General features: G+C 37.7%; 1 protein-coding gene across 2 annotated transcripts in view; it reads right to left on the reverse strand.

The window, feature by feature from the left end:
- LOC106080381 (small G protein signaling modulator 1) overlaps nucleotides 1-19284 on the reverse strand; it is a 72353-nt gene that overhangs the window by 23465 nt on the left and 29604 nt on the right. The window contains exon 1 of one of the 2 annotated variants that reach the window (XM_059366356.1): nucleotides 14749-15633. The exons of the other annotated variant lie outside the window; for it this stretch is intronic. Coding sequence (XP_059222339.1) covers nucleotides 14749-14785 — 37 coding nt within the window. The 5' untranslated portion in view covers nucleotides 14786-15633. Of the gene's footprint in view, nucleotides 1-14748; nucleotides 15634-19284 lie in introns of those variants that run through there. 2 annotated transcript variants of the gene reach the window in all.

Below are 19284 nucleotides of genomic sequence, written 5' to 3' on the forward strand. Positions count from 1 at the left end.
CTGTCTACTCTCTGTTTTTATCTCAGTCTTGTGTCTTCATTGTTTCTGCCCTGTCTCTGTCTTGTTTCTGCCTTGCTTCAGCCTTGGTTCTGCCTTGTGTCTGCCTGGTATCTGCCTTATCACTGTCTTGTCTCAGCCTTGTTTCTGCCTTGTCTCGGCCTTGTCTCTGCCTTGTCTCTGCCTTGTCTCTGTGTTGTCTCTGTCTTATCTTTGTCTTGTCTCTGTCTTTTCCCTATCTTGTCTCGGTCTTCTCTCTGTCTTCTCTCTATCTTGTTCTGTCTTCTCTCTATCTTGTTCTGTCTTCTCTCTATATTGTTCTGTCTTCTCTCTGTCTGATCTCTGTTTTCTTTCTACCTTATCTCTGTCTGATCTTTTCTCTGTCTCGTCTCTGTCTCGTCTTTGTCGTGTCTCTGTCTCGCCTTGGTCTCGCCTTTGTCTCGTCTCTATCTCGTCTCTGTCTCGTCTGTCTTGTCTTTTCTCTGTCTCGTCTTTGTCGTGTCTCTGTCTCGTCTCTATCTCGTCTCTGTCTCGTCTCTGTCGTGTCTCTGTCTTCTCTCTGCCTTGTCTATGACTTGTCGCTGCCTTCTCTTTGTCTTCTCTCTGCCTTGTGTTTGTCTTGTCTCTGTCTCGTCTCTGCTAGTCTCTGTTTTGTCACTGTCTTGCCTCTGTATTGTGTCAACCTTGTCTCCGTCTTGTGTTTACCTTGACTCCGTCTTGTGTCTTCCTTGTTTCTGTCTTGTGTCTTCCTTGTCTCTGTCTCGTATCTGCCTTGTATCAGTCTTGTCTGTGCTTTATCTCTGTCTTGTCTTTGTCTACTCTCTGTTTTGTCTCTGCCTAGTATCTGCCTTGTCTCTGTCTTATCTCTGCCTTATCTCTGTCTTGTCTCTGTCTTGTTTTTGTCGTGTCTCTGCCTTATCTATGTCTTGCCTCTGCCTTGTCTCTGCCTTGCTTCAGCCTTGGTTCTGCCTTGTCTCTGCCTAGTATCTGCCTTGTCTCTGTCTTATCTCTGCCTTATCACTGTCTCGTCACTGTCTCGTCTCTGTCGTGTCACTGTCTCGTCTCTGTCTCGTCTCTGTCTCGTCTTTGTCCCGTCTCTGTCTTGTCTCTGTCTCGTCTCTGTCTCGTCTCTGTCTCGTCTCTGTCTCGTCTCTGTCTCGTCTCTGTCTCGTCTCTGTCTCGTCTCTGTCTCGTCTCTGTCTCGCCTCTGTCTCGTCTCTGTCTCGTCTCTGTCTTATCACTGTCTCGTTTCCGTCTCGCCTCTGTCTCGTCTCGTATCTGTCTCGTCTTTGTCTCTTCTCTGTCTCGTCTCTGTCTCGTCTCTGTCTGGTCTCCGTCTGGTCAATGTCTTGTTTCTGCGCCCCTCTGCTTATCTCTGTCTACTCTCTACCTTGTGTCGGCATTGTCACTCTCATGTCTCTGACTTGTCTTCCTTGTCTCTGCCTTATAACAGTCTTGTCTCTGTCGTGTGTCTGCCTTGTCTCTGTCGTTCTCTGTCTGGTCCTTATCTTATGTCAGCCTTGTCTCGGTCTTTTCTCTGCCTTTGTATGTCTTGTGTCTTCTTTGTCTCTGCCTTGTATCTTTATTATCTCTGTCTTGTCTCTGCCTTGTCTCTGTCTTGGCCCCGTCTTGTCTCTGCTTCATCCCATTCTGGTATCTGCCTCATCTCTATATTTTATGTCTTATCCCTGTCTTGTGTCTGCCTTGCCTCTTTCTTGTCTGTCTTGTGCCTTCCTTGTCTCTGTCTCGTCTCTCTCTTGTCTCTGTCTTGTCTTTGGCTTGTCTCTGTCCTGTCTCTGTCATGTCTGTCTGACAGTTTCTAAAAATATAACACCTATTAGCTATAAACAACAGTAATATATGTACTTCAATTGTATTTTCACCTCTCAGGTGTGCTTAAAATAAACGAAACAAAATACCAGAAAAAAGGAGAAGAAAAAATCCTAAAATAAGTTCTGTTGAAACATTTGAAACTAAGCATATAACAGAGACAGACACACTAAGTCCACATAATCCTGCCCGCAAATGAGCAACAACAAAATAAAGACATTAAATATTATGCCATTAAAAGCAAACGGGAAATGCTGATAATGCCAAATGAAAGTTTGAAGGCAAACTCAATGCCAAATCCCACACACGTTCTACGCCAACCTTTATGAGTGCGTGCTAGTGAACGTGTGGTCAAACCAAGTGCAACCTCATGATGACACTGACAATGATTGACATGGGTTAATGCCATACTAACACACATATTCAGACACACACACACACACACACACGCATAGGCCAAGCAAAGCAACTTTTCATTAATGACTGGTAAAGTACACTGTTGTAAGAAGGTAAATGTACCCTCACTCACTCATACTTGTATAAGTGCTCTCTCTCTCTCTCTAACGGCCCCCTCACATATGAGCAAGACGTAGAGAATGGCAAATGAATTGAATTCACACTGGCTGAAAGGCATCCATTTCAAGGAAATGGACACAGCTATGAATGCCCACATTCAATGTTTATGTTGATAATGACACAGATGTGTAAACTAAAGTGCCGACCTCTAAATGGCCAATGCGGATGTGGGAGGTTGAGGACATTAGCTAAAGCAGAGAAAAAGAAAGAAAGGGCCAGGACTACTTATAGCGGTTTTTGTGTGTGTAAGAGTTTGTGTGAAATGTGTACACAAATAAGAGATCAATTAGCAGGAAATGAGAATCACATCATTGAAGGGATTATATTGGATTTCTTTATATAAAAATGATTAAGATGTTCACATTTGTAGATTTCTAGATGTGAGCATAAGAAAAAAGGCATAGCAGTACGACATTGCGATATTAAAAAAGAATGAGGATTAGTCGTATGAAATTTTATGATAAAGATAATATTCTAATGCATCAAAGATTTATTATTTATTTTGGCATATTTAAAAACAAGTAAAAAGGCATTAAGCTTGGCGGGCCTAACTTCGGCTACCCGCCAACTAGGATATATACAAATTTACCAAATTTCGTTAGAATCTGGTGAAAAAGAGCACCATTTGTGAACCCAAAAGTTAATTCGGATGTTTGGTCTATATCATTGTTTTATCAGATCTCGAACATATCCCGCTCGAATGTCGGCACCATACTCGGCTCTAATATTGGGGGATCTAACACAGCTTACATTACCACATTTAAGCTATATCGAGTGATACAAGCCTCGGAATTTACCCCCATCCTTCTGTTATGGATATAACATGTAAATCAGGACAGACTATATAATAGCCTACACCCACCTGACAAGTGTATTAAAGTCTAAAGCAAATCCGTTCAACATTTATGCCGAACAAAACAAAAACTAGTATCGCACAAGATTCCTATAATTGACGTCAGTCCTTGGAATCCATAAAACTTTCACACCTTGAAATTAAATGCAAAGAACTAATCAGCAAAAGCAAAACAAAATGTAAAGAATTTAACACGCTGCAACAATTTTTCAATCACCTTCCCAACACCGTTCTTTTCCTCCCTCTCCCCTTTGACTGCCACCCATTCACCAATCCTTAAGAATTGCGTTGTACAAAATTACCAGAAAAAAAATCACATCTCAATACTTGTAATGCCCGCCTATTGTTGTGACCAACACTTGGAACTTTATGCTGTGTTTGCAAAATACCAACTTACAACGTAATAACGACTTTGCCTTGCCATTAAAAGAAAATTTAACTTTGTATCAAAATCCCATTAATTATACACCCACACACTTAAACACACAAAAACACCGCAATCTACCAATTTTATTTTGTGAGGGAGACGATGTCATCGCACTACACTCCTCTCTTAATGTTCACAGAAGGAAAACAACAAATCACGAGCTATCATGGTATGGGAAAAACAGTCTTTAGAAATGGTAACACTACAGTTGGGGAAAAAAAAAGTTTTTTGAATATGAAAACAACTTTCCCCAGAAAATTAAAAGTAAAATTCTGGGAAAATAATATGTTGACAATATTAGTGAGTATTTAATAGGAAACGATTATTTCAGAATTTTAACTTTCAAAAATCATGTCGTTGGACAAATGTTATAAAAGAAATAAATAACTACTAAATATAACAAGTAAAAAGGCGTTGCGTCATAATCCGGTGAAAAATTCATATTTTATGTCCTCATAACAACCTTATCGAAATATGGTCCGATTTGGACCAAATTCGGCACGGACATTGAGTGGTCTAATAAGTACAAGACATTGTTCAATGTCCTTCAAACCAGTGAAGGATTCAACGCAAACTATGAGGACCAGGATTCACTAATAGAAGGTTAGGTCACTTGCGAAAACATAAAGTGGATAGGCCCCATGAACATCATTGAGGATGTCAAATCCACCGATTTAAAATGCCATCAAATAGGAGACAAAAAAAAAAGAGAACGAGGACAAAAAATGAATGAAAAAAGAGAACGAGTTGACATCCTCAATGCCAGATACTGCCAATAATTAAAAAAATTGTATGTCGGCTGAACGCTTGGCTTAAACTTATTCAGTGAATCATGTATCAGGACTGGCTTAAGGAGGTCACCTTCTTCGATACTTTGAAAGAAGAGATACCCACTACATCAACCGGAAAAGCAAAAGGAAGACCAAAAACAAGTATGGAGCGTTATTCAGTTTACACAAGCCACCAATAAATTGAGAACGCCGAAATTATCGCAAGCGCTGTCTATCAAATATGCAAAGGACAAACAAAAAGTTAGATCGCAGATTACAAAATCTGTTGCTGATGCAAGCTCAAATTCTGTTTAAAAAGGATTAGAGAAAGCATTCCCACGCTTCCAAGCACACCCATTAAGAAGTATAGTTCGGAAGAAGCCTTGGCCTTGTTTATGGACCTAGAACTTTCCAAAGACAAATTTGACATACTAAGGACATCGTCAATCCAACACGGGGTTGACATTTTATCCACATACAGGGATATAACGCGAACAAAATTGAATTCACGACCACTTCATACGGAAGTCTATGAGAAACCAGCCTGCAGAATCTTATGGAAGGCTAATAGTCTTCCTGAAAATGAGGTGGCGACTCTTCCCAAAAAACTTACATTGATCAGTAAAAGGAATGGCGATGGAACATCAGGACAAAGCATTTATAAGCAAAGGACATCTTCCCACGAAACAATATCGGATGCAAATACGTTTATGACACCTGTTGTTCCTTTACGGCTAGTATCTAACGTTTCCCTTCACCAGAAAAAGCCACGTCCTTCATCCGTGCATTATTGCCAACCAATAATGTTTCAATTTGCAAAGAAATCTGGAAAACTCACAAGTGCAACGGTGAAGAATATTGAACAACAAATTAGCTAGATTAAGCCCACAGTGTTGAACATTGGAGAAGGGAAATATATTGAACGCAACTACGAGTTCCAACTGAGCATGGTTGATGAAATTGTCATTGTGGACATTGTCATGTCCAATTTGTAAAAAAAAGTCAGAAGAACTTCTGTAAATTGAGCTATTCTACAAACAACGAAAACTTCGAATATGGAATGTCACCTTTGCTTGCGATGATCCGGTGCATGGAGTACTTGCCAAAATTGGCGTATACCCTACCACAAAAGGTAGAAAATTTCGATGAAATTGATGTATGTATGATGTATGTAAGGATAAAGAAAATATCAGAAAGAAGCAAATACAGCATTTTTTTAAACAACTTGAACTATTGGGATGCCCAAAAAGTAATTGCGGATTTTTTAAAAGAAAGTAAATGCATTTTTAATAAAACTTAGAATAAATTTTAATCAAATGTACTTTTTTACACTTTTTTTCTAAAGCAAGCTAAAAGTAACAGCTGATAACTGACGGAAGAAAGGATGCAATTACAGAGTCACAAGCTGTGAAAAAATTTGTCAACGCCGACTATAGGAAAAATCCGCAATTACTTTTTGGGCAACCAAATAAAAGTAGACTATCCCAAGTACGGCTACGGAAACTCAAACGATGGAAATACTTCTAGGAGATTTTTTGAAAATAATTATCGTAATCGTAAAAAGATTAGCAACTATTTTAAATGTCTTAAACTGCAAGGAAAGAGAAGTATATGCATCAAAAACTGCAACACTTTTAGCGGAAAAGTGTCCACAGAAGATATTGATGCCAACAGTCCATAAAATATTGGCACCTGGCAAAGATGAAATTGACTATCAGTCGTTGCCAATTGGAGAGCTTTCTGAAGAAGCACAGGAGGCTCTAAACAAATTCTTTAGAAAATATAGATTACAGAATACGTTTAAAGCATCACGGGGAGGCAAATGAGGACATTTTGGCAGCATCTTCCGATCCACTTATTTCTTCAAAGTGGCATGTGAAGTCAAAAAAAGTTTAAAAAAATTATAATGAAGAAATTATTAGTAATTTAGGCATAGATTTATATATGAATTCAAATGAAAATTTAACAGAAAGTTGAAAAAAAATATTTCTTTTATTTTTTAGTTAATAATTTTAATATTAAAGCTTCAAAAAAAGCCAAAAAATTTTAAACTTACAAAAATGTTTTTTTTTTTTAAATTCACTTATTTATCAATTTTCCACAAATTCTGATTTCTGGCTATAACTAAGCACCTACAAGGCGTAGGTGTTTAGGTGTTTAACTCATTCAGTTAACTTAATTGTTTCGAAAGTTATGGTTTTTGCTATTGTGCCACTGTGCGTCGTAAAAACTGCAAGCTATATAAAAAAATTTTCCAATTTTGTTTTATACCCACCACCATAGGATGGGGGTATACTAATTTAGTCATTCCAACAGATCGAAATATTAATTTTCGACAAAGTATATATATATATTTGTGGTCGTCGTAAAATTCTAAGATGATTTTATTATGTCCGTGTGTCTGGCCATATGTCCGTCCGTGCGTCTGTTGTAATCATCCATTCATCATCACATGCTTCAAAAATCACGCTACAGCCTTCAAAAATTAAGCTACAGTTTTCAAAAAGATTTTGTATACCCACCACCATGGGATGGGGGTACACTAATCTAGTCATTCCGTTTGTAACACCTTGAAATATTCGTCTAGGACCCCATATTGTATATATATTCTTGATCGTCTCGACGTTCGTCTGTCGAAATCACGATAGCGGTCAAACGCGTATCTTTGCACAGATACTAAATGTTGATGTAGGTCGTTGGGGATGGCAAATAGGTCATATTGATTCAGATTTAGAAATAGCTCCCCTATAAACCGATCTCCCGATTTGACTTCTTGAGCCTCTGGAAGGCGCAAATTTTTTCCGATTTCGCTGAAATTTTGCACGTAGTGTACTCTATAACTTTAAATAACTGTCCGAAGTACGGTCCAAATCGGTCTATAACCTGACCGATCTCCCGCTTTGACTTCTTGAGGCTCTGGAGCCAAAGTTTATGGCCGATTCGGCTGAAATTTTGCATGCAGTGTTCTATTATGAATTCCAACAACTGTGCTTAGTACGGTCCAAATCGGTCTATAACCTGATACAGCTCCCACAAAAACCGTTCTCCCGATTAGACTTCTTGAGGCTTTACAAGCCTCAATTTTTGTCCGATTTAGCTGAAATTTTGCATGTAGTATTCTGTTATGACTTTCAACAACTATGCTTAGTTCGGTTTAAATCGGTCAAGAACCTAATATAGCTCCCATATAAACCGATCTCCCGATTGAGCCCTTACAAACCGCAATTTTTGTCCGAATTGGCTGAAAATTTGCAGATAGTGTTCTGTTATGGCTTTCAACCACTGTGCAAAATACGGTCCAAATCGGTCTATAACCTGAAATAGCTCCCATATAAACCGATTTCGCGATTTGACTTTTTGAGCCTTTACAAGTCACAATTTTTGTCCGATTTGGCTGAAACTTTGCATGGGGTGTTCTTTTACGACTTCCAAAAATTTTGCTAAATGCGGTCCAAATCGGTCCATAACCTGATATAGCTCCCATTTAAACCGATTTCCTGATTTGAATTCTTAAGCCCCTGGAAGCCGCAATTTGTTGTCCGATTTGGCTGAAATTTTCCATGTAGTGTTCGGTTATGACTTCCAACAACTGTGTTAAGTACGGTCCGAATCGGTCTATAACCTTATATAGCTCCCCTATAAACCGATCTCACGATTTGACTTCTTAAGTCCCTACAAGCCTCTATTTTTGTCCGATTTGGCGGTTCAAATCAGTCTATAACCTAATATAGCTTCCATGTAAACCAGCCTCTCGATCATCCTTGTTCGGTTCCCAGAAGCTATAATTTTTGCTGATTTGATAGAAGTTTGGTATGTAGAACAAATTATGCCCCTCAACTAAATTTATTTTGTATAAATTTTGGTGATGGGTCCCCAAGATTCGGCCCGGCCGAAGTTAGCATGTTTTTACTTGTTTTTATATATTTTTAAATACATTTTGCTACAAAAATTTGTTAATTAATTCAATCGTTTAAAAAATTACTATTATTGAAGCTAGAAAGTTGTCAATAGTAAAAAGTTATGAAACTAATTACCACTTTTTCGCCACTGTGCTATGGTATACCACGAAAATTCAATAACTACAACAAAGCCACAAAACAATTTATCTGGAAACCCCAATAAGCAACAACAACAAAAAACACGGACCTACAAATGAATCTCCCTAATTCATCAACCAAACCACCAATTCACCACCCACTAACATAAACCCAAACAAACACAAATCCCCCAAACTTAAGTAATCAAAACAAATCTCAGTGTAAGCACTTGGTCTTGTTGGTGATTTTTCAGTGATGGGTGTAAAACAAAAAGAGAATTAAAATGAAACCTTGACTTTCACTTACATAAACAACAGGAACAACAAAAACACCAAGAACAACAGCCAGAAACATCAACATTTAAAAATTGCTAGCAAATACTTTTAAGTGAAAGCATTTTTTCCAAGAAGCAGAACAAAAACATTTCTTGTTCTAGCATTTATGATTTTTTCTTCTTTTGTGGAAAAATTCATTGTATGTCTCGCATGTATGTATTTCTATAGAAAAAGAAAAACAAAAACAAGTTTTTTTTTTTATTGTAATGAGTATGTAGCAGAGCAGAGCATAAAAGAGAACAAATGTCCTATTTTCTCAGTTTTCTTTGATGGTGGAATGTTTCTAAATTGAAAGAAAACAAAAAAAACACAAAAAAACAAATAGCGGCTTGAATAACAGCTGATTTCATTTTGTGTATGTGTATGAGTTGAACTGTTGGTTTGATGTATTTATGTAAACTTACATACATACGTATGTATGTATGCTTGTATATACGTGAATACATGTATTGTTTCACTGCGAGAGTGTTTACTGAGAAAACTTGTGCGTGAGCCTTTGTTCCATGATATGGAGGAGGGGAAATGTGCAAATATGTAGCAATGTCTTCAGTGTTATGAATTTCTCTCTACTAACGAGTTTTCTTCTATTACTAATAAAGGGTGATAGAATTCGTATTTCTGTTTGAAATGAAATAAAATTACAGATTAAACTAACCTAGGCAAGTTGGTCCTAGAAAAACGACAAAATGTCCAACAAAAATTCGTACATTTGCTAAGAAGAACATATGTAATAAACATCCACAGAAAATCGACGGTATTTTGTCAATACCATCTGGTATTTTTTTATCCGCAGTATTGGCAAACATTTTTAATACCATTTGTTATCAATTTAATACCAGACGAAGAAGGCTATTAAATTTTATTACGATTTGTGTGGGTAAACACTTGTTTAAATACTCGAAAGCGGTATGAATGGAGATAATATGCACTCTAAGGAAGTTGTCCATATCAAAAACTGGAAAAAGTCAAGTGTGTGGTAAACGATGCTGTGTTGGTGTATTAATAAGAAAATCAATTGTAGGAGTCAATGGATATGAAATCAATTGCCGAATGCAAAGAATTGTACTTGGTCACGGTGTAACATTATTTGTATACCCTCCACCCTAGGATAGAGGTACGAGAATACTAACATTGTCATTGGTTTGTATCGAAATATTGGTCGCCATCACATTTTAAGCCCTTTCTGTCCGTCTGTGAAAAGCACTCCAATTTTCAAATGAGTAAAGCTAGGCGCTTGAAATTTTGCACAAACACTTCCTATTAGTGTAGGTCCGTTGGGATTGTAAATAGGCCCATCGATTCATGTTTTTATGTAGCTGCCATATAAACGGATCACGGATCTTGACTTCTAAAGCCTCTAGAGGGCGCAATACTTATCCGATTTGGCTGAAATTTTGCTCGGGGTGTTTAGTTTTGATTTTCAACAACTGTTTTAAGTATGTTCCGGATTGGTTCAAAACCTAATGAACCCATATAAACCGATCTACCGATTATACTTCTTGACCCTCTGCAAATGCAAATTTGCCCTTGAATATGCCATTACGGAACTGGGACAAACTTCTCACAAATCAATGAGTGCTGTCCGATTCGATTTTAAGCTCAATGATGATGGGCCTTCTTTTTATAGCCGACACCGAACGGTGTGCCGCAAAGCGACACCTCTTTGGGGAGAAAACGCAACGTACTTCATAAATGCTGCTAGCATTAGAAGGGGATAACCATCGCAAAAAAATTTTCTGATGTTCCTGCCAGGATTCGAGCGTATTGAGCCTCAAGAGGGCGTAATTCTTATCCGATTTGACTGAAATTTTGTACAGTGGCCATTTTTAACATACGTCCCAAATATGTTATGAATTGGTCCATAACATGATATAGCTCCCATTTGAACCAATCTCCCGACTTTACTTCTTGAGCCCATAGAAGGCGCTATTCTTATCCGATTTCGTTGAAATTTTGCACAATGGCATCTACTATGGTCGTCAACACCCAAGCCAAGTATGGCTCAAATCAGTTTGAACCTGATATAGCTCCAATAGCATTGCAATTCTTATCCAATATCCTTTGTTTGCCTATAAAGAGATACCGGTCAAAGAAACTGACAAAATCCACCCATGGTGGAGGATATATAAGATACAACACGGCTGAACTTAGTACCCTTTTACTTGTTTTTTATATTATCCATTTTATGCGGTATTGGTTTGATACCATACGGTGTTTGTTTTTTACCGTTTGGTGCTGAAATGAGCACGCTTGGTTTAAATTTTTCTCTGGGTGTATTTACAGAGTAGCTGCCACGAAGTGTAACCAAGTTCACACTTGTACATCTGTTGAACTAGAATTGACAGCAATGAGGGCAGCTATATGAATTTCTGGCCTAATAATGAAAATTCAAATTTTCATCAGCAAAAAGTTCATGTTGTGTTGACATAGGCGGAGCGATGAGTACCACGCCCACTAGGGCACTGGAGACTATTCTCGATATCCAACCCATTGACATGCGGATTAAATGTGAGGATTGAGGATGGGAGCAGCTTATAGCATCGCGGTATAATCGAGGTTACGATAGGAAACCTGGAAGAAAGGGAAGAGGCTTACGATCGGATACCTAAGACGACACTTGAGGTCGGGTGCGAGGTACTGCTGCCAGCATCAAAAATGGTTTTGTTATTTTACCCGTGTGGCAGAACAGAATAACGATCGATAAAATAAAACCCCCGTTTAAAATTTTTGAGTCGGCGAAACGAACGTATCCAAACAAGATTTTGGCCAAGCCGCCTACGAAAAGCCTCAACTTAATTCACTGGTGTTAATATAGAGCTAAAGTGAATGGATTCTGGAAAATAGATTACTTCCACATATTTTTTCCACTTTAGTTTTAGTACTCTTTCCCAAAGGAATTATTTTCTTTCCCTAAGGAGGGAGTACTAAAACTAGACTTTCCTTACCCTAAGGAATAGTTTTTTAAACAGCCTTTCATTTCCCTTAAGAGAGGGTACCAAAACTATCCTTTCCTTTGGGAAAGGATACTAAACCTATCCCTTTCTTTCCCTTAGGAAAAGGTGCTAAAACTACCCCTTCCCACAGGAAAGGGTGCAAAAACTACTCTTTCCCTTAGGAGAGGGTACTAAATCTACCCTTTCCCTTAGGAAGGGGTACTAAAACTACCCTTTCCCTGAGAAAAGGATACTAAAACTACGCTTTCTCTTAGAAAAGTGTACTAAAACTACAATTTTCGTTAGGAAAGGGTAATAAAACTACCGCTTCTCTTGGATAAGGGTACTAAAACTACACCCAGAGAAAAGTTGATACCAAACATGCTAATTTCAGTACCATCCGGTATTGATAGTGAAGCAACACCGTATGGAACAAAAACAATACCGGAAGAAATATAAAATTATTAGTACCGTTTGGTACTAATCTTATTACCGAACTGGTATTGTTTTAATACCAATTTGTTATCGCTTTTAGCACCAAACTGTTATTGGTTTTTGTACCAAACCGTTATTGATTATTTAGTACCCTTTGGCAAAGGTTACTAAAACTACCTTTTCCTTTGGGAAAGGGTACTCAAGCTATTTTTTTCCTTTGGGAAAGAGTACTTAATCTATTTTTTTCCATTGGGAAAGGGTGCTAAAACTACCCTTTTCTTTGGGAAAGGGTACTCAATCTATTTTTTTCCTTTGGGAAAGAGTACTAAAACTACCCTTTTCCTTTGGGAAAGCGTACCAAAACTTTGGGAAAGGGTACCAAAACTACCCTTTCCTTTGAAAAAGGGTACTAAAACTACACTCTCCTTTGGGAAAGGGTACTAAAACCAACCTTTCTTTTGGGAAAGGGTACTTAAACTATCCTTTCCTTTGGGAAAGTGTACTAAAACTAACCTTTCCTTTGGGAAAGGGTACTGAAACTACCGTTTCCTTTAGGAATAGGTACCAAAAAACCCTTTGCTTTGGGAAAGTGTACTAAAACTACCCTCCTCCTTGGGAAAGAGTACTAAAACTAACCTTTCCCTTGTGAAAGACTAATACTACAAAAGAAGAAGTCGTTGTGTAAAATTTCAGCCAATTCGAGTTAAAATTGCTCCCTTTAGGGGCTCAAGAAGTAAAATAGGGAGATCGGTTTACATGGCTGCTGTATCAGGCTATAGACCGATTCAGACCATAATGGACACGTATATTGAAGGTCATGAGGGAAGTCGTTGTACTAAATTTCAGCCAAATCGGATAATAGTTGCGATCTCTGGAGGCTCAAGAACTCAAGATCTTAGATCGGTTTATATGGCAGCTATATCATGTTATGGACCAATTAAAACCATATTTGGCATAGTTGTTAAAAGTCATAACAAAACACTTCTTGCAAAATTTCAGCCAAATCGGATAAGAATTGCTCCCCTTAGGGGCTCCAGAAATAAAATAGGGAGATCGGTTTATATGGGAGCTGTATCAGGCAATAGACCGTAATTGGCACGTACAATGAAGGCCATGAGGGAAGTCGTTGTACGAAATTTCGGCAAAATCGGGTAATAATTGCAACCTCTAGAGGCTCAAGAAGTAAAGATCCCAGATCGGTTTCTATGGCAGCTATATCAGGTTATGAACCGATTTGAACCATACAAAGCTTAGTTGTTGGAAGTCATAACAAAACATTCCTTGCAAAATTTCAGCCAAATCGGATAAAGATTGCACCCTCTAGAGGCTGAAGCAGTCAAGACCCCAGATCGTTTATGTGGCAGTTTTTTCAAACCATGGACCATTTACAATCCCTAATGACCAACACTAATAAGAAGTATTCTTGCAAAATTTCAAGCGGCTAGCTTTACTCCTTCGAAAGTTAGCCTGATTTCGACAGACAGACGGACGGGCGGACGGACAGACCAACAGACATGGCTAGATCGAGTTAAAATGACGTGACGATCAAAAATATATATTCTTTATGGGGTCACAGAGGAATATTTCGAGGAGTTACAACGGAATGACTAAATTACAATACCTCCTTCCTATGGTGGAGGGTATCAAATATCAACGGTGGTTTTTCCATCCTAATGTGGTGTGGCAGCCGTGTAAAAACTTTTCTCCCGGCGTGCCGCAGTGCGACACCTCTCGTTCGGATTCGGCTTTAAAAAGGAGGTTCCTTATTATTGGGCTTAAACTAGAATCGGATAGCACTCATAGATATGTAAGAAGTTTGCGCTCGTTCCTTAGTGGAATGTTCATGGGCAAATTTCTATTAGCAAAAATTTTTGTATAAAAAGCTAACTACATTTCCTCAAATATCGTTATAAAATCCCACAAATTGTAGTTCTCATCAACACTACCCTTTGTGTTTAGGTTCATTTCGCCTTTAGTCTCTCACTTGTGCTATTTGCCCATATGTGCTGGTATGGTGTGTTTGTATGCAAAGATTTTTTTTTTTTGATATTTTGTTTTGTTTTATTCTTTGTTGTCGTACAAAGATTCGTATACATAAAAATACAAGTATATAACACACATATGTGACCATTATACATATCTACATACCTATGTATGAGTATGTATGACAGTCAAACCATATGTTTGACATTAAAAACCGTTATATGTAGTAAAATCGTAAGCATTTGTTATACATACACAGTATTTGCACAAACAAACACTTGAAAACAAAAGAGCTCACGAAAAAACGCAAAGAAACAATTGGGAAACCCAAAAAAAAACTAATCAAGTAAATGCCAAGTCCATCCATAGCCAGGTTCTTGGAAAATTCATAAGAAGAAGAAAATTCGTTTTTTGCATGGTTCATGAAGACTTGAAATTTTGGAATTACAAATGCCGTCATAGTAATACAAATTTTTTCAGCAAAAATATACCAATGCATTAAAAGTACAGACATAGATATTTCATAATTATTGTTTTTTAATAAGGGTACCCAACAAGAAAAATGGACTTACCACCATCACCACCTCCAAATGTCTGCATGATATTCATGTTGAAAATGTGTTGTAATTTGGCCAGTTAAGGTAACAAAAGTAATGCGTTTTTAAATTTTTTTCTTGGTTTGAACCAAAAATTTCTTTTTTTTATTTTTAACACAATTTTACTATAAAACTAAAATGAATTCGTTGTAATTTTTCCCTTTGTTCTGAAATTTTTAGGCTTTCACTTCACTTCTTGGGGGAATTTTCCTGCTTTTTCGTTTGCACAGACAAAGGTATTCCTTTGGATTATACACATTTTTTCATTAAACATGGAACAATTTTTCCTTCACACTTTGCCATATTTTCATGCACTTTGACTTCAAGAAGACTTTTTTGGAAAATATTTTGTACAAAAAAACCAGTTTAAATTAACAAATTTTTTAGATTCTTTTAGTTATTTACAAAAAAAAAACAACTTTGTTGTTGTTTATTAAAAATTTTCTTTTTCATTTATTTCAAGGCGTATAAAAAACAGGACTTTTCTTCTGTGGCGAACTCTCTTCACTACTTTACTTCATTTCATACTTTGTGGTCTGTGTCTGGTTATCACTAACTCCCGTATTTTTTGTGTATTTGGTGAGTTGTGGTGATATCCCGTGTCATATCCTTACTCAACCGAAAACAGAGAACAACAACAGTGTGCTTTATGCTCCAGTAAAGTGCTGAGGCAAATCAAAGGCAAAACAGCAACAATGTCATCAACATTTCATTTTTTGCCATTCCTTACTTTAGTTCTCCCTCTCTCTATTTGCTTTCTATCTCTCTCTCTCGCACACACAAAATAAAGCGGCTTCGCTGATGACGTCTACGACCCACATTCAGGCATTCGTTGTTATCCTCCGTTTTTATGACCGTTATCTTTTGATACCGCAACGTTACTAAACCAAATACCTTCATCTTATATACAGCACAGTACATACCTTGACTTGGGTGTGTGTGTGTGTGTGCATGATTCTGGTATACTAATGGCTACCAGCTGTTATGGCTTAGCTCTTGTTAGTCTGTTTATTGTTCATTTTCTTGCTCTAGTGTTCTCTTCTTCAATATGTAGTGCAGACAACATTACCGTTAGTTGTTTATGATGTACTTGACATTTGGTTTTGAGGGTTGATGTAAATGTCATTTGGCTTTGCTCTCTCTCTCTCTCTCTCGTGGGTTTTTTTGTTTGTTTTTGTTTTTGTCCTTTAGTTTGTTTTGAAATATTCTATTGACCTTTAATTGATAATCATGACAATATGAAAACTTAATAAAGGGGTTGCTGAGTCGGTGTGTGCGCGTGTGTGTGTGTTTGTCTGCAAACATGGTTTTAAATGTAATTATTAAATATGTGCATATGCCTGAAAGTGTGCAGCAAGTTAACTACTTTCAAGGAAGGAAATGTCTAACATACGGTATGGTTGAATGCACTTGGAACACAGCAGAAATGTGTATAGGAAATATAATTATTTTATGGAAACATTTAAATGTTAACTAGGGTAAACAAGTAAAAGCGTTTAATATTAAAACACACCAAACATAATATACCCTCTAACAATCGGACAAAAAATGCGCCTTTTAGGGGTCCAAAACCTTAAATCGAGAGATCGGTCTATATGACAGCTATATCCAAATCTGGAATCTGGAGGGGCCTAACATAACTCACTGTCCCAAATTTCGGCGAAATCGGACAATAAATGCGCTTTTTATGGGTCCAAAACCTTAAATCGAGATATCAGTCTATATGGCAGCTATATCCAAATCTAGACCCATCGGATCCAAATTGAAGAAGGATGTCGAAGGGCCTAGCTCAACTCACTGTTCCAAATTTTGTCAAAAGCGGACAATAAATGCGCCTTTTATGGTCCCAAAACTTTAAATCGAGAGATCGGTCTATATGGCCTAACACAACTCACTGTCTCAAATTTCAGCAAAATCGGTAAATAAATGTGACTTTTATGGGCCTAAGAACTTAAATCGGCGGATCGGTCTATATGGGCCTATATCGAAATATAGTCCGATATAGCCTATCTTCGAAATTTACCTGCTTATGGACAAAAAAGAATTTGTGCAAAGTTTCAGCTCAATATCTCTATTTTTAAAGACTGTAGCGTGATTTTAACAGACAGACGGACGGACATGGTTAGATCGTCTTAGATTTTAAAGCTGATCAAGAATATATATACGTTATAGGGTCGGAAATGGATATTTCGATGTGTTGCAAACGAAATGACAAAATGAATATACCCCCATCCTCGGGTGGCGAGTATAAAAATTTTTGAATTTTAGAATGAGGCTACTAATTTCGTCATTCCGTCTGAAACACCTCGAAAAATTCGTCTAAGAACCCATAAAGTTTATATATTCTTGATCGTTATGACATTTTAAGTCGATCTAGCCATGTCCATTCATCCGTCTGTCCGTCCGTCTGTTTGTAGAAAGCACGCTAACTTCCGAATAAGTAAAGCTAGTCGCTTAAAATTTCGCAGGTCGGTTGGGATTTTAAATGGGCCAAATAGTTCCATGTTTTGATATAGCTGCCATGTAAACCGTTCTTGGGTCTTGACTTCATGAGCTTCTTGAGGGCGCAATTCTTTTCCGATTTGACTGAAATTTAGCAAGATACCAAACACGGATGACTTCTAACAACTGTTTTTAGTATGGTGTAAATCAGTCCGCATCCTGATATAGCTGCCATATAAACCCATCTCCCGATTAGACTTCTTGAGCTTCTAGATGGCGCAATTAAAAGAACTTGACAAATGCGATCCATGGTGAAGGGTATGTAAGATTTGGCCCGGTCAAACTAAACGAGCTTTAACTTGTTTCAAATTTGTTAGCAGAGTTGCATTTTTCAACGTGAAACTACTCTACGCGCTCATTCTGTTTAGGCCTTTAGAGTTTGTATTATTTCTATTTTCGCCGCTTACGAGTATTGGAACACGCTTTTACGCATACAAATCGTATTAAAACTTTTTATTAAATCAAAACATATACAAAACTAAACAAAGTACAAAGCTAAACAACACATTTGCCACGATGACAAGAAAACAACAACTGTCACGCCGTCAGTTATTAAAAGCCTCCTTGGTATGGTAATAAATTGATGCCAAATGGTATTCAAAATATTAGGCAATAACGGGAACAGTTAGCCGTCAGTTATTAAAAGCCTCCTTGGTATGGTAATAAATTGATGCCAAATGGTATTCAAAATATTAGGCAATAACGGGAACAAAATAATACCAGCCGGTATTGGCAAAGTACCGTCCCTTTTCTATCAGTGTAAGTTTTTTTTTGGGTAAACTTTTGCCAGAATCAATGGTGTTGGCTTCCCGATATTATGCCCGGCCTTGTTTGGAATGATTATTTCTTAGGCATCAACTAACAGAGTGAAGTTGGATGTCATAACAAAAGTGCAATTTCAATTTTCTTTTTATACCCTCCACCGAAGGATGTGGGATATATTCATTTTGTCATTCCGCTTGCAACACATCGAAATATCCATTTCCGACCCTATAAATATATTCTTGATCAGCGTAAAAATCTAAGACGATCTAGCCATGTCCGTCCGTCTGTCTGTTAAAATCACGCTACAGTCTGTAAAAATAGAGATATTGACCTGAAACTTTGCACAGATTCTTTTTTTGTTCATAAGCACGTTAAGTTCGAGATGGGCCATATAATATAGACCTCAATAGGCTACACATTGAGAATCACTTCCAAACCTATTTGTGGCGGGAATCTCAAGGCTCCCTTGATTCCAAGACAGACCAGTCTTTGGACTTTCTAAAATCCGGTGCAATACATCACTGACTTCTTTGGGTTAGTCCTACACCCATTCCTTGCAGCCCATCTCGACGGTCTTCTCAATGATCTTTCCCCCGTCGATCCTTCCTGGAAACTTGCCTTAAATTAGTAGCATCACATCATCCGCATATATGATTAATTTCGTACCAGATAACATCCAATAGCACTTCGTTTACTATGGGGTTTCAAAGAATCAGCGAGAACAACTCCCATGAGAAGTTCGTCGTGCAATCTGCCTTTTCACCACGCTTTCTCCCAAGCCCGCGTTGACAATCCGCATAATATATTATTCGTTAACCAAAAGATATTTAGGTGGGCCTACGTGCGGTCTAGGGCGACAATAATGTAGAAGTCCATCTTCACCGAAGGATGGACTTCTACATTATCTTCACCGGACTACCCTCGAGGTATGTGTTTAGCCCCATTGAAGTTCTCAGGTATCAGTTCCTTCTTTGCAATCTTTCCAGTGTTTTAAGCAAAACCAATGGCAATCATATGAACCAAACGAATCTGGAGCAAACGAATTTTGGAGATTATAACAAAATATCCCATAAAAAATGTCAACCAAAACAGATAATCACTGTGCCCAAGAAGCCGTATGCAAAGATCGGTTTATTGTATATGAGAATTTGAGTAGTCATAATAGACAATTACATGTAAAATGTAAGTCAAATCAGATAAGAACTATGGCCTAAAGATGTCTCATTTGCAATACCAAGCAAACTA

This window comes from Stomoxys calcitrans, chromosome 4 (genome assembly GCF_963082655.1).
Source record: "Stomoxys calcitrans chromosome 4, idStoCalc2.1, whole genome shotgun sequence".
NCBI classification, from domain to species: domain Eukaryota; kingdom Metazoa; phylum Arthropoda; class Insecta; order Diptera; family Muscidae; genus Stomoxys; species Stomoxys calcitrans.